General features: G+C 39.1%; 3 protein-coding genes across 3 annotated transcripts; 2 read left to right on the top strand and 1 right to left on the bottom strand.

Moving 5' to 3' along the window:
• Positions 1–4,606: 4,606 nt before the first annotated feature.
• Positions 4,607–5,232, bottom strand: LOC140927132 (large ribosomal subunit protein uL13m-like). The gene has a single exon (XM_073376784.1). It carries the CDS (start codon positions 5,226–5,228, stop codon positions 4,674–4,676), a length of 555 nt encoding a protein of 184 aa, XP_073232885.1. The 5' UTR covers positions 5,229–5,232; the 3' UTR covers positions 4,607–4,673.
• A 67-nt stretch (positions 5,233–5,299) lies between these two features.
• LOC140927133 (nucleoporin NUP35-like) lies at positions 5,300–13,574 on the top strand. The gene is made up of 11 exons (XM_073376785.1): positions 5,300–5,406; positions 5,485–5,570; positions 6,191–6,351; positions 7,023–7,131; positions 7,425–7,597; positions 8,734–8,787; positions 10,065–10,134; positions 10,445–10,501; positions 11,144–11,212; positions 11,957–12,100; positions 12,981–13,574. Exons 1-11 carry the CDS (start codon positions 5,397–5,399, stop codon positions 13,059–13,061), a joined length of 1,014 nt encoding a protein of 337 aa, XP_073232886.1. The 5' UTR covers positions 5,300–5,396; the 3' UTR covers positions 13,062–13,574.
• A 3,502-nt stretch (positions 13,575–17,076) lies between these two features.
• On the top strand, positions 17,077–20,014 carry LOC140928904 (PHD finger protein 23-like). Its single transcript, XM_073378705.1, has 6 exons — positions 17,077–17,215; positions 17,389–17,429; positions 17,605–17,691; positions 17,926–18,073; positions 18,251–18,301; positions 19,293–20,014. The coding sequence occupies exons 1-6, from the start codon at positions 17,176–17,178 to the stop codon at positions 19,475–19,477; spliced, it is 552 nt and encodes a 183-aa protein (XP_073234806.1). The 5' UTR covers positions 17,077–17,175; the 3' UTR covers positions 19,478–20,014.
• The last annotated feature ends 2,504 nt before the right edge of the window (positions 20,015–22,518 follow it).

Below are 22,518 nucleotides of genomic sequence, written 5' to 3' on the forward strand. Positions count from 1 at the left end.
CATGTGCATCACATTTGCTGTAGTCTGATTGGATATATTTTTTAAAGGCCCTGATTAGAGTACATTGTAATAGAACTGATAATTCAAGCTTTGCTTTAAATTCAGTGTAACCAGGCCCAAAGTGTCAATGCCTTCTTTTATTCATGTGTGCTAAAGGAAATAGGTGTCAGTATTGATAATCAGTAGTATTAATTTTGGTGGCCTGGGGCCCGTTTCTCGAAAGTCCCAGTAACTTTTCAGGCCCGAAATCAAATATTCAAATCGAAATATAACGAATAAGAGCGCGGGTCCTGGCAAGCAAACTACTCCATTTTGTTTCATTAACTGATAGTTGTATCACGTTAGATGCAAAATTATTGAAACCTCGATCTTAAATTTAAACAGAGACAGCTTACCGGGCCCGTTAATTATCAGGACTTTCAAGGAAAGGGGCCCCTCGACTTGTTTGCAGGGTTTTCTTTAAGGTTTTAAGTAACCGGAGTTTTTTGAAAAGTAGACGGTTGTGGGTCTGGAGGACCCATCAATGGGCTTTAAAAAAAGGATCATTTTGATCATTTGAAAACTGAACGCTGGAAAATGCATTTCAAATTTATATTTTTATTGAGCCCAAGTTTAGACCCGATAAACATCATCTCCTCGACATATCTTGACTCTTGAAGTAATGGAAGTAGCCAGCGAAATCTTGAAGAGAAGCCAGCGAACTTCGCCGGCTACCGGCTCTTTTATACAACCCTGTGTTTGTTTTATGTGTACATTTTTAAGTAAGGTAAAGTTAAAAATGGGCGCACATGAGTCAAAGGCCCAATCGGTCAGAACTTATCCTAGTTTCCTCAAAATGAAGCATGCCTGGGGGTATTGCTACTACCCCCTGGATGGGATGCTAAGTAAAGTTCCTTGTCTAGGGAAACGACGTGACAGGCAAGGCTTAAACCCCAGTCCTCCAGATCCGCAGTTCGAGGTGTTAACTGCTTGGCCACACACAAACTCAAAAATTTAAAACTGACCAACCACAAAGGCGATTAGATGTTGCTTCAGTGTAATAATAGAAAGGCGGGTGATTGCTTTATTCTTTTGCTTCTACTAATGACTTCAGCAACCTAGTATCCACTAGATTGTTTGTGGTGGAGTTATAAGTGAGGCCCTGTAACGGTTAATTCCAACAAGCAACATGGCCTTGAAACAGTGACATAGGACAGCAGAAATGGTGACAAACAACACAAAGATGGGTTGAAAATGCGAAAGCGATAAAGAAAAAATACATTATAGTGAAATACTAGCAGCAAGATGGCTTCCTCCTCAATATGTGAAACAGATTTTAAAATTCAGACTAGGGACATATGTAACTCCTTAAGAGGGCCTCAAAAGTGGGACTGGAAGAAAATAGAAACATTCTCTCTCTTGCAACTCTTTTAGAGAGGCAGCATGACCAAGTGGTCAGCGTGTTGGACTCGCACTCCAGTGATCCCTGGTTTAAGTTCTTCTCTGGTAACTTGCTGGAATTGTTCTTGGTCGTCCTAAGTTCAAATCTGCAGCCATCCTTGTAAATAGCCAACTGGCTGCCTCCTGCCAGTTGGGTTTTTTAATCCTGTTATGTTCTGTTTGATTATTTATTTTCAAATATTATTTGATTGGAGTGCCCGTAAGCTATATGGATAAGCTAAGTGCATTTTCCACTATAGACAAATCTTTAAAGTTCTCTATAATTATAACTTCTTCAAACTTTGATATGAATCATGAGATATTTGATTTTCAATAACAGTCTGTCAGCCCTGAAAAACAGACTTGAGCCAGCCGAAATTAAATCTAATTATGTATCTACTTCTCCTGAAATAGCCTTAAATGTAGGTCTAGATTTTGGGAAAGGAAAAGCTAGTTATGTGTTAAATATGTTTAAAATGCCATGGCAGCAATCTCTGATTTTATCACTGAGAAAAGTTGGGAAGAGGAAAAGCAACCCTGTGAGTAGGCTTTAGGGTGAAAGCAGGCAGTGTCCACCTCTCACATCTGATATAATGGTAATTAAGACATGTTGGTGAAAGGTCTGGGTCTGACTGAAATCTTTGGAACTGCCCACACCTCTTATAACATTGTAGTTGGCAAGCAAGCAGATCTTCCCAGACCGCTTAAGATTTCTCAGTTCCAAGTTTTGCAACAGCCGTCTGCAAAATTCAAACTAACACCCAAAGAAAACACTTTCCCATTTTTCTTTATTCGGTTAAAGGAACAGTATCTCGTTACTGCGCATGTACCAAACTTTGAATTTTGGACAGGATGTCGCGAAATCAAAAGATGCGAGGAGAGTAAGAGAACCTTGAAAAATCCGTTTGCATCGCGCTTGACCGGGTTCAATACCACACTAAAACTTCTCAGGATTACAGATCAATGATATATTGTTCCTGTTAAGTTTCGATCTGGGCAAAATCTGGATTTTTTGGCGTTACTTTTATTGCCGTTGGCCGGAGGACCAAAAGATTGGAAGCACTTTGATGCCGATTGAAGGCTTATTTCTTCTGCTAGCTTCCATACAAGCTCAGATAATTGTGAAAGGAATACGGCAACAATAAAGACTGTAAAAAAAGAAACCATTGAGACATTGATGTGACTGAGGATATCTTGTGGAGGGGAGCTTAGTGAAGCAGAATGTTTTGCAACGACGCGTTAGTAAACTTTTTTAAATGAATCTCCCTAACGGCCGACAAAATCAAGCAAACAGGCGCTACACGTTTAGAAAAACTAGTGCCATGAAATCATAATATAATTTTTGACTAACCTTTCTGATGATTCATAGCGTTGAGATTGCATTTTTATTTATGTCTTTCAAACGTTTGAGGCTAGAACGCGAGCAAATCAGGCAGATATTACTAGACTTGGAACAACTGACCTCTGACACGAGTTTCAAATTAGAAAATATGTTTTTAAAGCGAGCGGAACGAGATTTTCGGGTCGCGAGGGGGCCCAGCTAGCGATAAAGTCGCGGTAAGTCTTCGAACCGCGAGCCAAATTTTTGTATAAGACGAAAGACTTCTTTGAAAGTCTAAAATATTACTTGAGAATATAAACAACAAATCTCTGTCGGCGGTGCGGTCCGGAAGGAAATCTTGTCAAGTCAATATGACAGTTCTATTGCCTTTTGAAGAAAAAAACAGATGACGCTCGCGCGTGCGCATAATCGGGACACTGTCCCTTTAATATAGTGATTCAGGTACTGGTCATGGCATGTTGCCCAGTCATTAATATTTTCCTTTGATATTTGCTTTGAGTCAGTCACTGTTTTAAGTGTTCCTCTCTATTGATTTAATTAATCTAGTTTGCACAAAACATCATCTCACATTGCTACTTTCTATGCCTTGTCTAATCTAGAGTTTCATATCTAGAACATGATCAGTAAACTACCAACAAGGAGTAGCACTAAAATAATTTTTCTCAATGAGTGGCCAATGTAACCAGTGAATCTTAAGATTGGACAGGTGAAGACCCATTCTTGACCAGCCATTGTCTGATTGACCCACAGACCCATCCAACAGGCAGCTTGTACTCTGCTGAGTCTGCCCAATATATTTTCACTCACGGCAAAAAATCAAGCTGGCAGCCTCTCAATCTCAACAGTTTTAACAATGAGTATCTTAAAATGATAGTATTGGTACGGTCTATGGTCCTCTTATTCAATCACTCAACTTAAAATGGAATACAGTCCACTCTCTGAGGACTGGCTCAAATAGAGTTCAAAAGTGATGACATCATACAGGGTGCAAAGAAAATCATTTTTAAAAGCTTGCCATTTGGGCGAGCTGAAGCCTGGTGTCATTTCAACTAGCCCTGAAAGCTTTTTGACGAGTAGAATTGATTTCACAGTTCTTCTGTTATTTGAATTCCTCAAAAAACATCACTTGCCCGTCGGGCAAGTTAAGAACAGAATTTACTAGCCCAATAGAAAAATCCACTAGCCCCAGGCTATTGGACACCATTTTCTTTGCACGCTGTCATAGAAATTAAATTTTTGAAATTATGGGATTTGTTGGGATATTTTGAAAGAAAAATATCTGAAAGACCTACTTGCCAAAAGTAGCATTGTGGGGCAAATTGTCTCCGATGACTTTATACATTGCTTATAAATTTGACTTTCTTCCTAATGTTATGAACTGAGCCAAATTTAGAAGGACTTGTATGGAGTCATCAGAGCATAACTGGGCTTATATCTAAAAGACAATTTGCCCTGGAATGCTAATTTTTGGCAAGCAGGCCTTTTGGATTTTGTTATTTCATAATACCCCCCCAAAATCCCATAATTTACAATTAATTTAATTTTTTATAACATCACACTGTATGGTTCCCGGGGTATGGGTACCGAACATTTTGATACAAAAGCATTTTGATGCAAGTTGATTTAGTCAAGGTGTAAATAGTTTCAAGGAATATTCACACCAAATTTTTTTCTTGTGCAAACTGTACTTGAAGTGATCAAAATTCTTGTGCAGTTTCACTGCTTGAGTAATCATACTGAAATGACTTTAAATCAAAACGACCAGCTTCCACTCCAGCTGTCCATCTTAGGGACCAGTGTGTGTCAAAGAGAGTTTATTTAGCGTAACATGCCTGAAAAACAAATCTAGAAATGTGCAAGAAGCGAATAAGGGCCAAACAAATCACTCTAGACTATCAAATGTAATAGAGAATCAGTAAACCTTTGGATAGTTTTCAATTTCCTCTGGAGTATACTCAATCAGTCTCCTTGGAAGAGGAGCAGGAGCTTCCAGCTTGGTAAAAATATTCTCCGCGTAAGGATGTTCATCGTCTTCAAACAAGTATAACCTCTTCATCCAAATAGGCCTGAGATTGTTTTTCGGGAGCATGCCATTAACCGCTCGCCATAAGATTCTAGTCGCGTCTGTTCTATGGAGATTCCTGGCAACAACTTCTTTAAGTCCGCCAGGATAACCTGTGTGATGGCGATAAATCTTCTTGTTCCATTTGTTGCCCGTTAGAGCAATATGTTTAGTGTTGGTTACAACCACAAAGTCTCCCACATCCAAAGAATGGTGGTAAATAGGCTTCGTTTTTCCTTGCAGAATCTGCCCTATGAAACAAGCTAGGCGGCCACAGACCTGGTCTCTTGCATCTACGAGGTACCATAACCGTGCATGGGTTGCAAAACTTTGGTTAGCACGATTTACAAAGGACATTTTCAAACGCAAAAAATTTGCCACGAATGTGCGAATTTTTGACCTCATGCGCACCCACTTTATACTTCAATTATGACTTATTTGAATGTCCTGCGTAGAGAACTCCGCTGACCAATGATTTATAAATAATTTTGTTCAGTGTTCTGGAAAGCAAAATCGCGAGTCAAGCGAGGGAAATTGTGGCAAAATTCATTCAAAGAAACGATCATATTCATCATGGATCACAGTAAGGGGCAGACAGTTAGTTCTTATTATGTTTAGATTTTATTTCCGTGATCCTAAATATCTTCTTTTCCTTATCCAGTGCATGAAAGTCACAGTATGGCCTCACCATCATCCCCTGGTTATTTACCGCAGTATCTTCTTGGCGGCAATTCTCCGGCCGCTTCGGTAAGTTCCAAAAGCGTTGATTTAAGTGTTTCCCTTTGTACGATTTATCTGATTATGATTTGTAAATCGGCTGTAAAGCTTTAGAAATGATCTCATAGGTTTTTTGACGTTTGGCGCCATGATTTGCGTGGACCTGCAGACAAATGTACAAACTTCCGCTCCTTAGACTTAATGTTTTTTCGAGCTACAGGTTAGGTTATGAAGCATTCTGAGTACTAGATATATTATAATGCAGGACATCACGAGGAGGCTGTACTTCTTAAATTCCTTTTTTTTTTTTATCAAAGGGGGTAAATAAAAAATTATCTTATGTTCATCAAGTAACAAGTTTTAGAAGAGGGGGACAATGAAAAAATATTGTTGCAATACTTCGATTTTCAGCCAGTCACTCTAACAATTTGTCTTCGGAAGTCTAATAGATATATTATTAATTTGGTAATTAGATTTTAATAATGGCATTTACCAATGTACAAATGTTAAATCATATTCCCAGGAGAAATTTGAATTGTTTGCATGATTTGTGCACTATGAGAATCCAAACTTCTCCTGATCTTCTTGTTTAACTTTGTTTACGAGTATTAATTATTAATTGATTAATTAATATACATCTTTTCCCTCAGCCCATTCCAAGAGGAAGACCAGTAGGATCTTCCTTAGGGTCTTATAAAGGAAGTCCAGGCCAAACTGGTTCCCTTTCATCACCAAGAAATTACTCCCATCAATTGAGTTCTCCACTCAGGCCGCAAGGATTTGTAACTAAGACTGACAGAACACCTGCAAGGTTAGTCTTATACAAGCTATGAATTATTATTTCTTATAAAATAACTAAGATAGCATGTGCGCTGAGAGGAGTGTTTGCATGAGAGTATGTAAACATGGTTGTGGCGTCAAGATGTTTTGCTTTTCGTGCGCTAAACACGCAAGCACGAATTTGAAAAAGTTTTCGAGTTCAAAACTCGACAAGTTTACTTTATTTACCAATTCCTCCGTCGGCTGAATCGTTACAAAGAAGGTGTGTCAATTTTTTTTCACTTAAGCTGACAGTTTAAGTGAGAAAAATCCGTATTTTGAATAGCATCTTTTTGCAAAACAAGAACTGATTTTCGCGTGCAAGACGTCGTGTACAAGACTTTGCAACTGGTAAGAATATCTCTTTTAATCAGTGCCATAACAAAGAGTTTTGCGTTTTTTTCTCGACAGTTACGTAAACCCTCGACTTCGTCTTGGGTTTGCATAACTGTCTCAAATTCTCCCAACCCCTCTCGTGTTTATATCAGGCTATGCAAACATGGAAAACGTTTTCTATTGCTTAATTGGTTCATACAGGTAGTGCTTGGAGTTTTTTAGAAACGAAGCTAGCCCTTTTTTTGGTTGTTAGATCACTAGACATATTTAAGCTTGTCTGCCATATGGTTTTAAAGTTTGACGTACTGTCACAATGCTTTCCTTTAGATCTTCTATAGGCTGTCCTCCTAAAGATTCCATGAGTGCTCCCCCAGTTGAAGGACTTTATGATGCAAGAGGCTCAGAGTTTGGTAATTCACCCTTCTCCAAAGAACAGGTACGTGGAAAAAGTACTCTTTTTGTAGCAGCTTCGATTTGTTTATAAAACTGGGGTGGGTAATGTCCACACATTTCATCTAAATCAGACTGCTATTCCATGTACAAATTTATGCAAAGTAGAAAGACTTGAAATTGGCACTTTGAGGGCAAGTCTAGCACCCCAACTACATGTACCAAACCATTCCTGCTCTTATTAGTTTATCATTGATTGTAAACTTTCTATAAAGCCGTCCCTGATTGTATACATATTTTGGCAACTAACAATTAACTCTTTTTTTAAAAAAAAAAAAGCCAATGGATGTGACAATGGCTTCTGCTGTTAATACAACAATCCGGAAAAGTGCTGGATACACTACACCAGGAAGTAACATAACCATGGCAGGTGTTGATTCACAGCCATTTAGTCCTCAACGTGGCAGTTCATTTCCCTCTCCCACCCAAATTGATCCATTTTACACCCAGGGGTAAGTGAAACTTGCTTTCAATTGGTAATTCTCATCTTATCAATTCATTTTAAAGCTATAAGTCTTACAAACTCATTTTGGAGAGTTCTATCACTGTTTATTTCTTAATAAATGTAAGAAATTATTATCAACTTCAAACCGATGTTTGCTGTTTGCTATAAGAGGGGGACATGGGGGTTGAATTTGGTAAACTGAGCTTTTTTTCAAGCGGCATTTCAGTTATTTTAATTTTAATGTGTGGTATTGCGGTATCATCTAGCCCTGCGGTATGCAGTTTTTCATCCTTTTAGGTAACAGTATTCAGTAAGAGAAGATCCTTCCCGGTACTGCAGTACCATTTATTTGCACTCTTCTGTCTAATGCGGGTCAATACAATTAAGGCAACAGTAAGCTATACCTAGGTTAATAATAGTTAATATTTTTAAGACTTTAAACTTAATTATGGTAAATGAATACACAATTTCTGACCGTTAATCTATGATGAAATTAGTAGGGCATCTTAAGACCAGGCTTTTGTACCAGTCAATTCAAGGTCTTCCACTCATGTTTTCTTGCAATGTCTGAGTTTAATTCTTTGCGCATATGTTGTAGTAAATTTTTTATCTCAGTTAATTTTTATTTTTCCATAATGTTTTTGGGTATGGTAATGTATGCTAATGAATTTGAAACAAAGGAAAAATAAGGATTAACTGAAATAAAAAATTAACTGCAACACCCTTACATGCTTGAGATAAACAAGCACGCGAGATGGATGTACAACTTTAATAAGCATGGACGATCATAAATGCTGTATAGGTATTTCATTGATTTTCAACACGGTATTTCGGTATTTGCCAATTTTTCTTATACATGTAGTATTACGGTATTGGCAACCCGCAAATGCCCCCCCCCCCCCCCCCCCCTCTATCAGCATGAAACTAAATCTCTCCATTATTAGCCTCAGATAAAGTAATAGAGAGTAGAGTAGTCAGTGTTCTGATATAATAACTCAACTTGTATCACAATTAGTCTAAAACTAATTACCTGTGAAAGGAAAGTTGAGCTAAAGGTTACTTAAATGAAAATTGACAGGTGTATATAAGAACAATTATTGTTCTTATTAATTTTTTTTGTCATGTATTTAATTTTTTTTCCAGTATGGCAATATCTAGTGATGATGTTTTGGATGAATGTTGGGTAACAGTTTTTGGGTAAGAAGGATAAAGCTCTCTATTGACATTAATTTTTCAAACTCATATTGTATTTCCAATGAGCAACTCAAGGCTCCTGCTTTCAGTTATTTGAGAAAACCTAAAAAATATTATTGAGAAGCTTGTCTAAGCTTTGTAAATTTTGTGACTTTTGTTAGCCAAACATAATGCTCAATTTACATTTTTTTTTCCATAGCTACCATATTCATTGTTTATATTTATTGTGTCATGTTGAACTTAAGCTTAATTTATTAATTTTAAATACCGTATTTATTCGAATAAGCGCCCAACCTCGAATTAGCACCCACCTCGAATAAGCACCCATCCTAAAGGCAGAAAAAGTTAATAAGCGCCCACCCTCGAATAAGCGCCCAACCCCTACTCCTCCCAATCAAACTCAAATAAGCGCTCACCCCACCCCACCCACTTGATTGAATAAATTCTAATAAGAGACTTCCCGAGCACGGAGTCTTCTTCAGAGTATTTTACAGAAACCTTACTTTGTTACTTCTTCGTGTTTTGCTATTAGCATTTATTGTTTTGTTACAAAATGAACATACGTCAGTTGCTGAAAATGGTGAAAATTTAATAAGCACCCAGCCTCGAATAAGTGCCCACCTTGAATAAGCGCCCACTCTCAAGGTCCAAAAATTTAATAAGCGCCCAGGGCGGTTAATCGAATAAATACGGTACCAGTAAATGAATAACATGTTTTGATCAGCACTGCTATGTAGAGCTTCAGCATCAAAGAGCTTTTTCTGTTCCGGAGATAAACCCCACAGCTTATAAGTCCTCCTAAGATATCATGCGAAGATATAGAGGATATTACACGGTGGCGTGAAGATATGAATTTTATTTTCGAGTGGCAAAACAATATTTTACGAACGAGCGCAGCCAGTGAGTAAAATATTGTTTTTGCCACGAGAAAACAAAATTCATATCTTCAAGCCTCTGTATAATGTTCTTTTTATTATATAGACAAAATGACATCAACAAAATAATAGAGCAAAATTACGTCATTGATAAACTCACGTGTGAGATTATCGAAAATAAACCACTCGGGTCCCGGATGTAGTTTTTATGAATTTTACGAGTGGTATATTTTCCAGTAAAACACTCATGTCTATAATAGTAAAATTGCATATAACTAAGTGTCAGTTAAAGTAAGGATCTGCATGACCAAAGTCTGGTTCTAGCATTATTTTCAGTTTGCTACATCAGTACCTTGTAGTTCATATTATGTTAAACTTTCTCTAAAATATTTTAAATGCTCTTAGATTTCCTCCAGCTGCATCATCCTTTATTCTACAACAGTTTTCTCAATATGGCAACATAATAAAAAGTGTGGTGAGTTCGCCTAATTATCTGATATAACACTCACTCACTAAAGAGTAGGGAGTTTTAATAAGCAACTACGACAATGACAGCAACGAAAACGGCTAAAAGCAATAGTTTTAGATACCGGTAAGCATTACAACAACTTTGTGTGTGCATCACGCTATTTTGCTCTTTTTCTGCTGTCACTGCACGACTATGACGTGAACAATGATTTTTTGAATTAATGATCATGTTTGTTGCATATATGAAGTTATGTATTGTTCCAAAAATGCTTTATATAGTTTCTTTGTTTTGTTGTGTTATTTTGTTTTTACTGCAGACGTCTAAAGGCAATTGGATGCACCTTCAATATCAATCCAAATTGCAAGCCAAAAAGGTAAGTAAGAAAATACAGAGTTGAAAATTTCACAAAAGTCATTTGCACTTAACGTCATCATATCAGCGTGCAAAGATAGTAGTGTCCGATAGCCTAGGCTAGTGGATTTTACTATCGGGCAAGTGAATTCTGTTTTTACTTGCCCGATGGGCAAGTGATGTTTTTTGAGGAATTTGAATAAAGGAAGAACTGTGAAATCAATTCTGCTCATCATATAGCTTTTGGGGCTAGTTGAAATTTATGACATCTCACTGGGCTGGTAAGTGCTAGCTTCAGCTTGCCCGAATGGCAAGCTGTAAAAATGATTTTCTTTGCATCCTGCATATTTTCTTCCCCTCATTTGGCATATCTTAGTAACTCGGGTGGTTCGAGAGGGTCTGGTTTACATCCCAAGAGTGACAAACACCAATTTTCTCCTTAATAATAACAATACACAATCCAGAGAAAAGGTTGTGAGAGTTAGTAAAATGATCACCTAAGGGAAAATGCATCGGTATTTTATCAAATTTTCTCAACTTATTCTCTATGGAAATGTATAGAGACCAGTTTGGAGAATTTGTACATGGATATTGGGACTTAAAGGGGTTAATGAAGCTGCCCTCATATCCACTTTTCAGTTGTCTTGTTGTTTGTTCTCATCAGGCTCTTAGCAAGAATGGAAAGGTGTATGGTACTGATATCATGGTGGGGGTTGTACTTTGTATTGAAAAGGTAGGTATCAGTCATGTTTACTTTGCCGGAATTTTGTTGAACTTGCATTAAAATGATGGAAATATCAAGGCTGTGCTCTACAATAAACTTAAGGAAGCACAGTGCTCTCAACCTTTGAAATCTAGGGTACTCAACATAGGATTTCTATGAAAGTCTTACCAAGATAGTTTCCCTAGAGCATAAGTAAGGTGGAAGGGGCCAGCGGACACTGCTAGAACACAGACCTGAACATAATTTTTGAAGTGGCACCTTTGGTGTCACTTGCTCCATGGTCATTTACTGGTTGTAATGTCACAAACTTTGATGAAATGAGTAGTCTCTGTACTCATAGCCACTTTGTTAAGGACAAAATAGTTTTCCAAATTCTTCAGTATTTTTTGTCAAGGACTTTCTTTGTATTAAGTGTAATAAAATGCGGGCAGCAAAACCTGAAAAAGGAAGGGGTTTAAAGAGAATGCTGGAAAATAAAAGCCAAGCTTCCACTCCATTGTTTTTGTGTTCAGAGGCTCAAAATGTTTTATTGTCAGTGGATTATTATTCTTCTTTTGGTGAGTCAAGGTAGTTATAGTTGTTAATATGAGTAAAATAAATGTCTTTGAGTGTTTTTTATTGTCTCTTTTTCATAAGATGACTTTAATAATTGCTTTGCTTATTATCAAGGTTAATTTTTGCCACATACAAACATTTTTCGAAAAGCGTAAACTTCATTCTCCTTGTTGGTAACATGTGAACTCCATTCTTTAGAGTGTTATGGACGTTTACGGAAAAGAAAACATACTAAGCACACCTGACAGGACTGAAACCAGCATGCCATCCTCAGCATCTAATAAACCAGCTCCAATGCGGCCACTGACAGCAGCTTACCAAGCAGCACGCAGTGACCATCAGGTACTTGTATCACATAAAATTCATAGTGACTTCCTAAAATGTAATCTCAACCCTAGAGTGACCAACATCAATTTTCTCCAAATACTATCTGAACATCATCAAGAGAAAAAGCTTATGACAATTAATAAAATGATCACCAAAGGAAAAATACTTTGATCTTTTGTCAAATTCATTGAACTAATTTTTTAAGGAAATGTATGGAGAGCAGTCTGGAGAATATCTATATAGATAATGGAGCTTGAAGGGTTAAGAGTTTTTCATACCTGTGTATAATGTGTTGTCTAATATTTTGGCCCAATTAAGGCCAATTGGCCAATGAACCAATGGACCAATATTAAGATGGTCCAATAACATGGACCACTTTCAATGTGAGAATCCCCAGATCACCACTTTGCGATGATTATGAAGAAAACCCATTCTAGTCTGCATGGCTTGTGTTAAAAAGGAAAAGGAATGGGGAACCCAGGTGTGTGAGAGGAGGCACGCGAGGAGGCGTGCGCGTCCCATGTGCTCTCGCATGTTCGAATTTCCCCACCCCTCCCCCTTTTATTATCTGCTATGTAGGCCAGTGTTGCCCTGACTGATCCTGACATTTCTGTTGTCTCTGAAGGAGAAAAGCTTTAAAATTCCCACACCACCGTTTTTCTACCTGGTCAGTCTTCTAAACGTCTGTCTGAAAAATATTTGCAATTAAATTTATCTGCAAGAAAATATATACTTTACTGTATCCGCATTGAATATTTATCCCAGTGTTTGGTGGTCCATTCATGTCATTAATAAGAGAACAACGAATTTCTCTTCTTAGAAATTCCTTTGGGTGATATGTTAACAATGTAGGATTAAGCCCACAATATGTTTTTTGTTGTTGTTGTTTAAACAGGTTGTTCCTGATGGAAGTAGGACCCCGCAGAAAGATTCCAACTTTGTTTCCAAAGCCATGGAATATATGTTTGGCTGGTGAAGAAACTTTCAAGTTTCAATAATTAATTGTAGTAATGGTACAACAGGAAAACGAATTTTGCTAGGTTTCTTTATCGATGTAATTTGAAAGTGTAAGTAATTACATGTACCTTTTCCCAACAAGTTTTTTTTTGGCCTCCGAGATTTTTCTCAAAGAATTAGCGAATTTGTTTATTAGCTAGAGCAGAACTGTGAGTATGCTTTATACATGTAGCATACGTTTGTCGTCCAACAAAACGTACCCCCTCTCAATATGATCAATCTCATCTTTTTCTTTTAAGTTAGTGAGATGACACTTGTTACACGCGAGGCGTGACGGGCAAACCGCGAGATACGAAGGCGTCTTGGGGGCTTTGTAAGGGAACTTTTTTAAAGATATGAGGTATTTTGGTCGAATTGAATCTTCTATTTCAGTTAACATTAGCAAGAGAATGTCCTTTCGCTTCGGTAGAAATAAAATAAAATAAAATGAAGGACGTGCACGTCCTTCTATCAATAAACTTTAAAATTTTTATTACTTGTAGTTAGCTTTACTCTCTGAACCTCGATATCGACATGCATTTTCTCTCCTCAATGTTCTCCACACATTTCCTGAAGCACTGTTGAGGATAATTTGTTAAAACAATCAAGCCATTCTTTACTTGTGGATCATTTTCTTCATTCTCATGACCGTAATATTAATTAAGCAGTGATGTTTCATTGAGAAATGAGATGCTGATCAGCTACTTTCCTGTCAGAGTATTAACCCCGCAACCCATCGTTGCCGTCCAGGTGAAAAAATGGAGTGTGAAGCAACTAAATAATGTTTTTTTTACTTAAAGTGGCATTTCCTTTTCATTTCATTCGCTTATTTTGTTTGAGTAGTTCTTTTGCACTGCTTTTTTGTTTCCGCATTTTTTGGTGCTACGTGTGATCGGTGAATAATCGTGTGGATTATAATAGACACATAGACGAGCCTTAAATATTCGTTTATGCATACTCTTAGTAACCTAACTGTTTGGTCTAAACAAAATTATTGAAGCACACGATGACTCACTAATAGACTTTTGGTCGAGCTCAAATTTTTTCTTGCTTGGGCCTACTGCCGGAATCGGATACGAGAAGCGAAGGACTTTGAGAAAGTCTAGCTCACTGAATACATACCATATTGTGATGTGTCCAATGCGTCATGTCGCGACCATGGGACAAACCCCTTAATCAGAATGGCTAGTGATGCGTCATCAGTATGGAATCTCTGCTCCGTTACTCAGACGTCATTTCGCGGGGAAACCTGTGGTGGTGTCTCGAAACTTTGGCTGTTTCCTCGGCAACGTACACTCTGTCAAAGCGTAGTTAGTAGTCCCCTCTACTATGGTCAAACTGTACCCACAGTCTTGGACAAATTAAACATTGTTAAATGGAAAAGCAAACCCCCTTCCCTGCCTGGCTTGAGAAACAGCCGACATTTCGCGACACCACAACTGTTTCACTATCTTTCCCCCAAAATCATAGCCCTTTCCAGGCTCCGAGATAGTCGGGTCCGCTGAATTAAGAAACACGAACACGAAAATAAAACGGGAGCAAATCCCCTCCCTTTTTCCTTTTTCCCGCCCCGCCAACTTTTCGCGTGTACTTCACTTTCGCGCGTCTTCCCCACTATCTGAGAGCCTGGAACATGCTACCAAAATCAGGGACTGGGTGAAGCAGCGCGAAGACTAAAATGCGCCAGTTTTGGTCCATTTTTGTCCAAGATTGTAGTTTGCTCAAATCACTGGGCGGTCCATGGTGAAATGTCCGGGGACTTTTCTCTTGCTTTTTTCAGTAGGATTTCTTTTATGTGCCGATTAAAATTGAATTTATAAGAAATTGCGTCGACGTCTTGCCAAACCGAAAAATTGAGCAAGTAAATGACCCATCCAAGTTCGATAAAGCCATATGAAATCAGGCATTGTTGTGAAATTTAACTAATCTTAACTGGCTTACGATTCGAGCACTCAGCTCTCTCCGCTCGCTAAGAAACTAGTGAGGTCGACTTGTAGCAAGTCTAGCGCTTGTCAGGTTGTCCGAATTTGTTTCTGAATTGCGCGCTAGGGACGAGTGACAGGAACTGACTGTGGCAAAAAACGGGGAGAAAGCGAATCGAGCTTTCTCCTCCCCAGACTACTTTTCGCCTTTTCGTCCCAGTAACCTAACTGCGGAGTCTGGTCCCAGGCTTCGTGTTCTCGCGTTCAGGAGCATGCGTGTTGCAGAAGCCAGCCTGCGTAGCAGGCGCCGGTATTTTTTAGGGGGAAAAGAGAAAATTCGACGACGCGCGGCCTTTAACTACAGAAGCAACTAACCAGTCTACAGAAGCCTACAGAAGCCTACAGAAGCAACTGACCAGAGTTTAATTTCGTCTGTGGCGCAGCTAACTTCCTCTTTTGCATTAAGGGCTTCGTCAGGTGTCACACGGAAGCTACTCCTCTCTCGGCTACCTTACCTGGGCTCACAAAGCCTCCCCTTTTCCCCTATACCTTTCGACGCATGCCACGCATCCCACTTCTCACTTTCGAAAAGGCCGGTCATTCTGCAGGCTAACACATGTACTTTAACCACTCGGGCGATAGAACGAGAATTTTGTCTTTCACTCGATTGCACAGTTTCTATGAAATTTACCGCTTTGAGTGATTCAGGGACAGCAGAATATTTTTCCGGGAGTGAGAGGCTAGCGGGAAGACTGTAAGTCTTACTTTTTTTCGGAAAAAGTTGTCCACTCCTCCCCCGTGAGGCCACCTTAGAATACAAAAAGAAACTCCCAGAAGATTGGGAACTAAAAGTTAACAATAGGAATGTGACGACATTTGCGGCTTTTTTGTAAATCCAGTTTGATTGGCTAGCATTTCAATGACCAGTTGACATATCGGCGTGAAAGTTCTCCGATATCGGGGGCAGCTGTCAACGAAGCGTGAAACAATAAGGCGTCGTGTATACGAAATATTTCCTTCTCGAAATCGGAGAAATACTTTTCTTTGCCTGAATCTAACGGGGAAAAGTTTTGGTAGAGAAATGGGATGGTTTAGTTCGGGTGACAAACTTGATTCGGAGATAGCCACCAGCGGTTTGAGAGACCTTGGACGTGGGTAAAATAGGAAAATGTTTCTTCGCATGCGCAGGAGATAAGGGGGTATTGTGTCAGCCACAAAAAGACGCATATTCTTTCGCTGGCGTTCTACATCAAGAAAGAGTTTAGCGCCTTAAAATATGGTGATATTCTTCAAGGAACGTCCCAAGAGATCGAACATCGAAAAACGAATTTCAGAAGGTAAGATTTGCGGGATTTTTTTCATGTTGAAAACATTTAATTTATGAGCCAGAGTGGGTTGATTGTTTGCTATTTCGAACCAGCCGGCATTCATAATTAAGCAATCACGCATGGTTGAAATTCAATATGCGACAACAAACATGACCTAGCGTTCATTCGACAATTTTAAAATTTTACCCATGTCGATCGCTAGTTTATGTCATCTATTTTTGTTAATCTTGAAGGTGTTAATTCATATTTGTGCTATAATTTTTTTCTTCATTTGCAGGATTCAGTCGGTCATGAGTTGGCAATTTGATATGCAACTCTTAATGCATTAGCCGCTGAACTTAGCGCTTTGTTGTATCACGATAGGAAATGCTTGTTTGTCTTGATAAAAAACAGAGTCGACTTCTTGGAGACCATCGGCTGGTATGTTTATATATTTTTAATATTTATTTCTGTTTTGTAATCAAACCTTGAAGTAATAATTGAAGTTTAGTGTAGCTGATTATTTCGCTTCGCATTATAAATGAAAGCACACACGAAAGTGCTACAAATATTTCTGGGCCATTCATGAAGATAAATTGAAGGGTATTTATTTTCCGAGTGTTTTGGTCGTCACGTGTTGTTATTGACCTGCTACGAGATGTCGCGATTGACCAATCCAAACACGCCATTCCCGACAGTTCATTGTGACGTATGGCCATGCACGCGCGCTCAGAGTTGTGGGAAACCCTTGGGACGAAGAGATGTGTAGTTCGACAACTACTGCGATCGGTGCTGGAGATACGAATTTTGTAGAGTGTTTCGAAGCTGCAGAGTCTTTTGGGTTTTACAATTTTGAAGCTTTTTTATGGTCCAGTCACAGAAAATGACCTCGGGAACCATGAAAGGTAACAAATTTTCTTTTACCTCGGTTCGTTTCCAAGCATGCAGTGAGATTACGTTGGGAAGGGAAGACCCAACATTGCTCCATGTAAAACCCGAAACTTTACGTTGCATGCTCGCAAGACTGTTTCTTTCACAGCTGGTTTGTTAATTATACGATTCACATTCTTCTTAACAGTTTCTAGGAAGCTTTCCCCTCCGGAACAAGACGGGAAAACGGTAAGTACCTTTGCCTTTCTTCTTTCGAACGCTTCGATTAATGGCTGAGCTGGCTATTGTTGTTCACTTCGGTTAGAAGCCCTGTTTGGCTTCTTGTTTTCAAGTTTGCCTCTTATATGTGCCTAAGTTTGCGTCCACTATAAGCTCACATGTATTTACCTCTTTTGTTTTCTAGATCGCCCCACAAACCAAGAAACGGAGAACCCTGGAAGACTTTAACACGTTTTGTAGCCTCATTCTTGCGTACGAAGCCAGACAAGGGGTGAGATATGTTTTTACTGAATGAGGCAGTATTTTGTGTTCGAGTAGTTTAAAAGTATCAAAACCTGCTTCTTCAGTGGGTTCGATGACTCTTCCACACTGAGTAATCTTTCTTGAGCTACTGAGATGAAACTCTTATTGACGCATTCGTCGATCGTTCAACGTGATGTCTTGTTATATGTTCCTGCTTGAATTAAATATCAGTGCCTCACTAACCTTCTTCTTGTGTTTGTAGGATGTTCGGCAGCGTAACAGAAGTCCAAATTCAATGGAAAGTATTTCGTCGAGTACAGATTCTGCTTACAGCGAGGCAGCATCGTCGCCAGCAAGTTCAAGTGGCGACGAAAGATTGCTTGACGATGTTGACGAAGAATACAGTTCGGGTGAGTATGGTGCGCGTCTTAAGGTTTTCCCTGTGTTCCTCTCATTAGAAATTTCTTTATTTCATAATTCCTCTTCTGTGTTTTAGCACTTATGGTTAAGGTTTTTGTCTGTGAGAGCTTTGCGCGTGCGGTAGTTCAGTTTAACACCGAAATAACCTGTCTGTTTTTTCCCCATAGATGATGAATCATGGAATAAAATAACTTGCTACTGCCAAAAACCATTTGCTGGTAAGAAGCGACTTCTTTATTTCTTATATCCAGTGTTTCTTTGAGTATATCTTTCACCTTGCGACCGGCGTTATAATACGTGACACATCCACGACGGAACTTGTGCTTATCCAGTGTCGAATAGAAAATCGTTCCTAGTAAATCCATTCGCTCAGCTTCTTCAAATTTGAAACTTTCTCTCCCACTCTTTCGATAATTGAAGCTCAGTTCTTTTCACATTCTATCTCAACAAAAAATATGTGTAGCGTTATTTTAAAAACTCAAGGTATCTTGAAATAGCGGGAAAGGTGAATGCAATTTTAGTTGTTTATAAGAAGTGAAAACAGCGAGTTCTGTAGTCGTGTGTGAAGCTTGGTGATTACCTGTCATTAAATTCAGGTCGAAGATTTGGGATTTTGTATGACTTGCTTTATTTAGAATCTTTAGTATCTTTGAAAGGTTTTTTGTGCCTCTCGATGTTGCCTGAAATTAGTTCAAAGTAAAATACGACACGTCGCCATTGCCAATTCGTTGTGTGATAAATGGTCTTGTACAATGTGATCATGGCCTCGGTAACTGCGTATTGATTCGCTTATCCACGCCATTTTAATTGGCCGATATTTTTTCTGTTTTCTTGTTACTAATGCAGGACCAGACTTAAGAAAATCCCTTGTTTGTCGGTCGTTACCATACGAAGTAAAACCCCAGACGATTCGGATGCATGCACTCGAGAGTAAATTTCTCGTATGTTGGTCTGACACACGATATCCCGTTTACTTGCCTTTCTTCGGTCGTTTTGTCCATAAAGTTCGAGAGTGTTTGTCTTTCATTCACGGCAGACCTTCGAAGACGAATATTTCATTCAATCCCTTTTGCTATGATTTTAATAATGGTGTTTGTGAACTTATCATTGAATACAAAGGCACCGAATCGGCCCTTTTAATGCAAATTGCTGTTGCTGTTGCTTTTTGCACGGTTTGTTGTTGACTTTCTCTATGTTTTTATTTTGTAGGGAGACCAATGATCGAATGCTCCGAGTGTCTAACGTGGATACATTTATCCTGTGCAAAGATTAGAAAATCGAACGTCCCCGATGTTTTCATTTGTCAGAAATGTCGCGACGCGAAACACACGATGCGACGTTCGAATCGAGTGCGAACTCAACCCAAGACGAAAGCGATTAATTTAAAACCTTAGTAGTTTTCAGTAGTTAAATGGATGGTGTGGTTTGTAACCTTTTTCAATTCTAGCTCAGTCGTCGCCTTCACCACATATAAATTTGTAATTAATATGATGAAGTACTAATAAGTGGTGGGCGACGAATGAGCTCGAGAAATGGAACAGAAAACAGTTGTTTTCACGGCTTTCTTGTAATGAGAAAACTTATATTGTTCATCACTGGCAGTGGTTGAATTTCACTTGTAAATTTGTTCAGATTTTCAACCAAGCTTAGTTTTTCATGATACCTGTTGTACATAGCGCAGATATGTGGACAAGAGTATATATTTTATGAAATACAAACGACATGTAAATTGTATGCACGCGAGCGTTATATTAACTTTTAAAAACTCTCTCCACCGTGAGGGAAAAGTATCCATTTCTTTCACTAGTGGGAAAGCAATACTCGTTTTGTAGCGCTCTGTAGCTTGTACGTATAATGTTTACAAGTCCGTGTTTGGACCGCGTCGTTATGGTTTGTATAAAAGAATAAAGTATGAACGTTACATTTACAAATTGCTTGATTTCTTATTCTACTGTTTCAGAAGTTAAGGATGATGTAAAAAACAAAAAGGCAAACTCGGGCCTGATTTATCGGTCTGTGTTTACTTGCATAGCAATATTTTGTTATTCTTGAATAGTTTGGTATTAAATCAAGGAACGGACGTACACATTATGGTATTTTAGGGGTTTCTGTTATTTTTGGAAATCGGAAGGCCGAGAGCAGTTTACTTCAATTCATTCACTCTTGCAGTCAAGAAAACTGACTACATAGAGAATAAACTGACGGAAACTACTTTATGATTGCCCCTTTCTTCAAAAGAGAAGATTCCCTCTGAGGGGACAGTGATGACGTCATAAATAGCATACAAACCGGAACAGAATGAGAAACAACGCATGACTTCTGTATGCCATTTCAATTTAGGCCACATATCGTTTCCTGGATGTCTTATTCTAATCTGTTTACTCAAGAGAATCCAAGATTATTCTGTCCGTACTTTGCATTATACGTTATGGCTTGCACATAATGAGGAAGAGAGAATCAAGTGACCTGTTTGCGTTTCCGGTTCGTAAAGAGTACGTGCATTCCGGGGACGCAAAATTAGTGACGTTTTATATAATTGACAATAGAAAATAGAATAGACGAAGATAGGTCACTGCTTGCATGTGAACGTAGGCGTACTTCTGGTTGTCGCTTTTGCAAAACCTGGAAAGGGTGTCCGAGTCGGCGTTCGGTAGCCTGCGTGGCAGGCGTTTGAAAGGGAAGGGACAGGGAGTTTTAGGCGCTAGAGAAACGCGAGGGGCGCGCGAGGAGGGAGGGAAGGAAAAAAAATGAGAAATACAATGGTCTCCTTGCAGGCGTTTCCTTCCCTCTCTCCTCGCGCGCCCCTCGCGTTTCTCTAGCGCCTAAAACTCCCTGTCCCTTCCCTTTCAAACGCCTGCCACGCAGGCTAGCGTTAGGTTACTGCGAATATCTGATTTCATGTTTGTGAGCGTCGTTCCCGGGATCCTAATCTTTAAGGTGGGGAAAACCAGGAAAGAGGAACTTAAGGGAACCATCAACGATAATTTGCACTCAGCACTGACCTGAACGGAGATATAGCCCTTTCTAAATTGCGCATGATTATGCGCTGTTTCAATCTCGTACCCAGATCTCACACTGTCTTACCCTGAGAGAATAACATATCTACGGTATGTACATACTCATGCCCAAGTCCTTGGCCAGGAATGCATGGCCTAGGAGTTGAAGAGCCAAAAGAATGAAGCGAAAAGATTCTGCAATATTTACGAGTAGACTCTCTCCTGCATGGTGCAGTGTCTGCCTCGTCTTTCTACCCCATAATTAGGAAGTTAAAAGTTTCGAGTCTTTTATACGCTTTGAGAGATTGTGCTCGACAGTGGCATAACTACTAGCAGTGCTCGTATATTTAATTTACCAATAATTATTCTAGTTTTTGTAAATTATGCTCAATTTAGGAAAACATGCAGAAATTATTCTTCTACTTTCTACTTCAAATTTGGTAAAAATACCTCAATAACTGTGCAACAAACAATTAAATGGCAAAACATTTACCCTATTTATGTGTAGGAACCTTAAGCTTAAGAGTGCATAATTCACTTACTGAAAACTATGAAAGTTCAAACAAAAAACCAGCACTCGGACGCCATGTTAGATAACCGAGCTAGTCAGTTATGCGCATGCGCTGAGTCCAGTGAAAAGCTCCAAAGTTTCTTCCTTCGGGACCCTGGTCCCATGAATGCCACACCAATCTGATTTGCTAGTAACACTTATTAATTGGTTGCATGATCAATAAATGACAATTCTTTGCAGCAAAACTAGCCGAAAGTGCAAATTATGCTAGCAGTGCTTTTTTCGGGAAATACATTAAAATGCTCGTAATGACGGATTATGCCAAAAATTATGCCAGCACAATCTATCAAAGCATAGTCTCCCTAATTACTTATCCATCTCTTTAAGATAGACACCAGCTGCATCGCCATCGTTTGTGCTCTAAATATTATCTGGTTATGTCTCTCTCTCTCTCTCTGTCTCTCTCTCGAGCAAGTCCTTTTCTCGTTATCACAACAACAGAGAGTGACGTGGGCCTCGAGAAACATTAAACAAACGATATTTTCCGGAAATATTGATGAATGAATGAAGAGTCATGGATGAGAGGACAACAGACGTACCCTTTTACAATACATATTTTAAACATGTGAACAGTAAGCTCTGACGTCAGCTTACAAAGGCGCCACTGGCAGCCGCCTTCAGTCCATTTATGAGCTTACTGTACCCACCCAACCCATAATGTGAATGATGTGATGTGTGAAGGTTGGCCACAACACCGGGGTCTACGTCCCCTACTCTTTTCGAACAGTGGTGTGGGTTCTTTTACGTCCCACAAGAACCAGATAAGTGTAAGTGCTGTGCGACGGGATCTACGGCTTTTCGTCCTTATCCGAGAAGAGCAGAAAGTCTAACCGTTCGCAGATGTTATTCCAGAGGCAGCACTTTCTTC

The sequence above is a fragment of the Porites lutea genome, chromosome 2, assembly GCF_958299795.1.
Source record: "Porites lutea chromosome 2, jaPorLute2.1, whole genome shotgun sequence".
NCBI classification, from domain to species: domain Eukaryota; kingdom Metazoa; phylum Cnidaria; class Anthozoa; order Scleractinia; family Poritidae; genus Porites; species Porites lutea.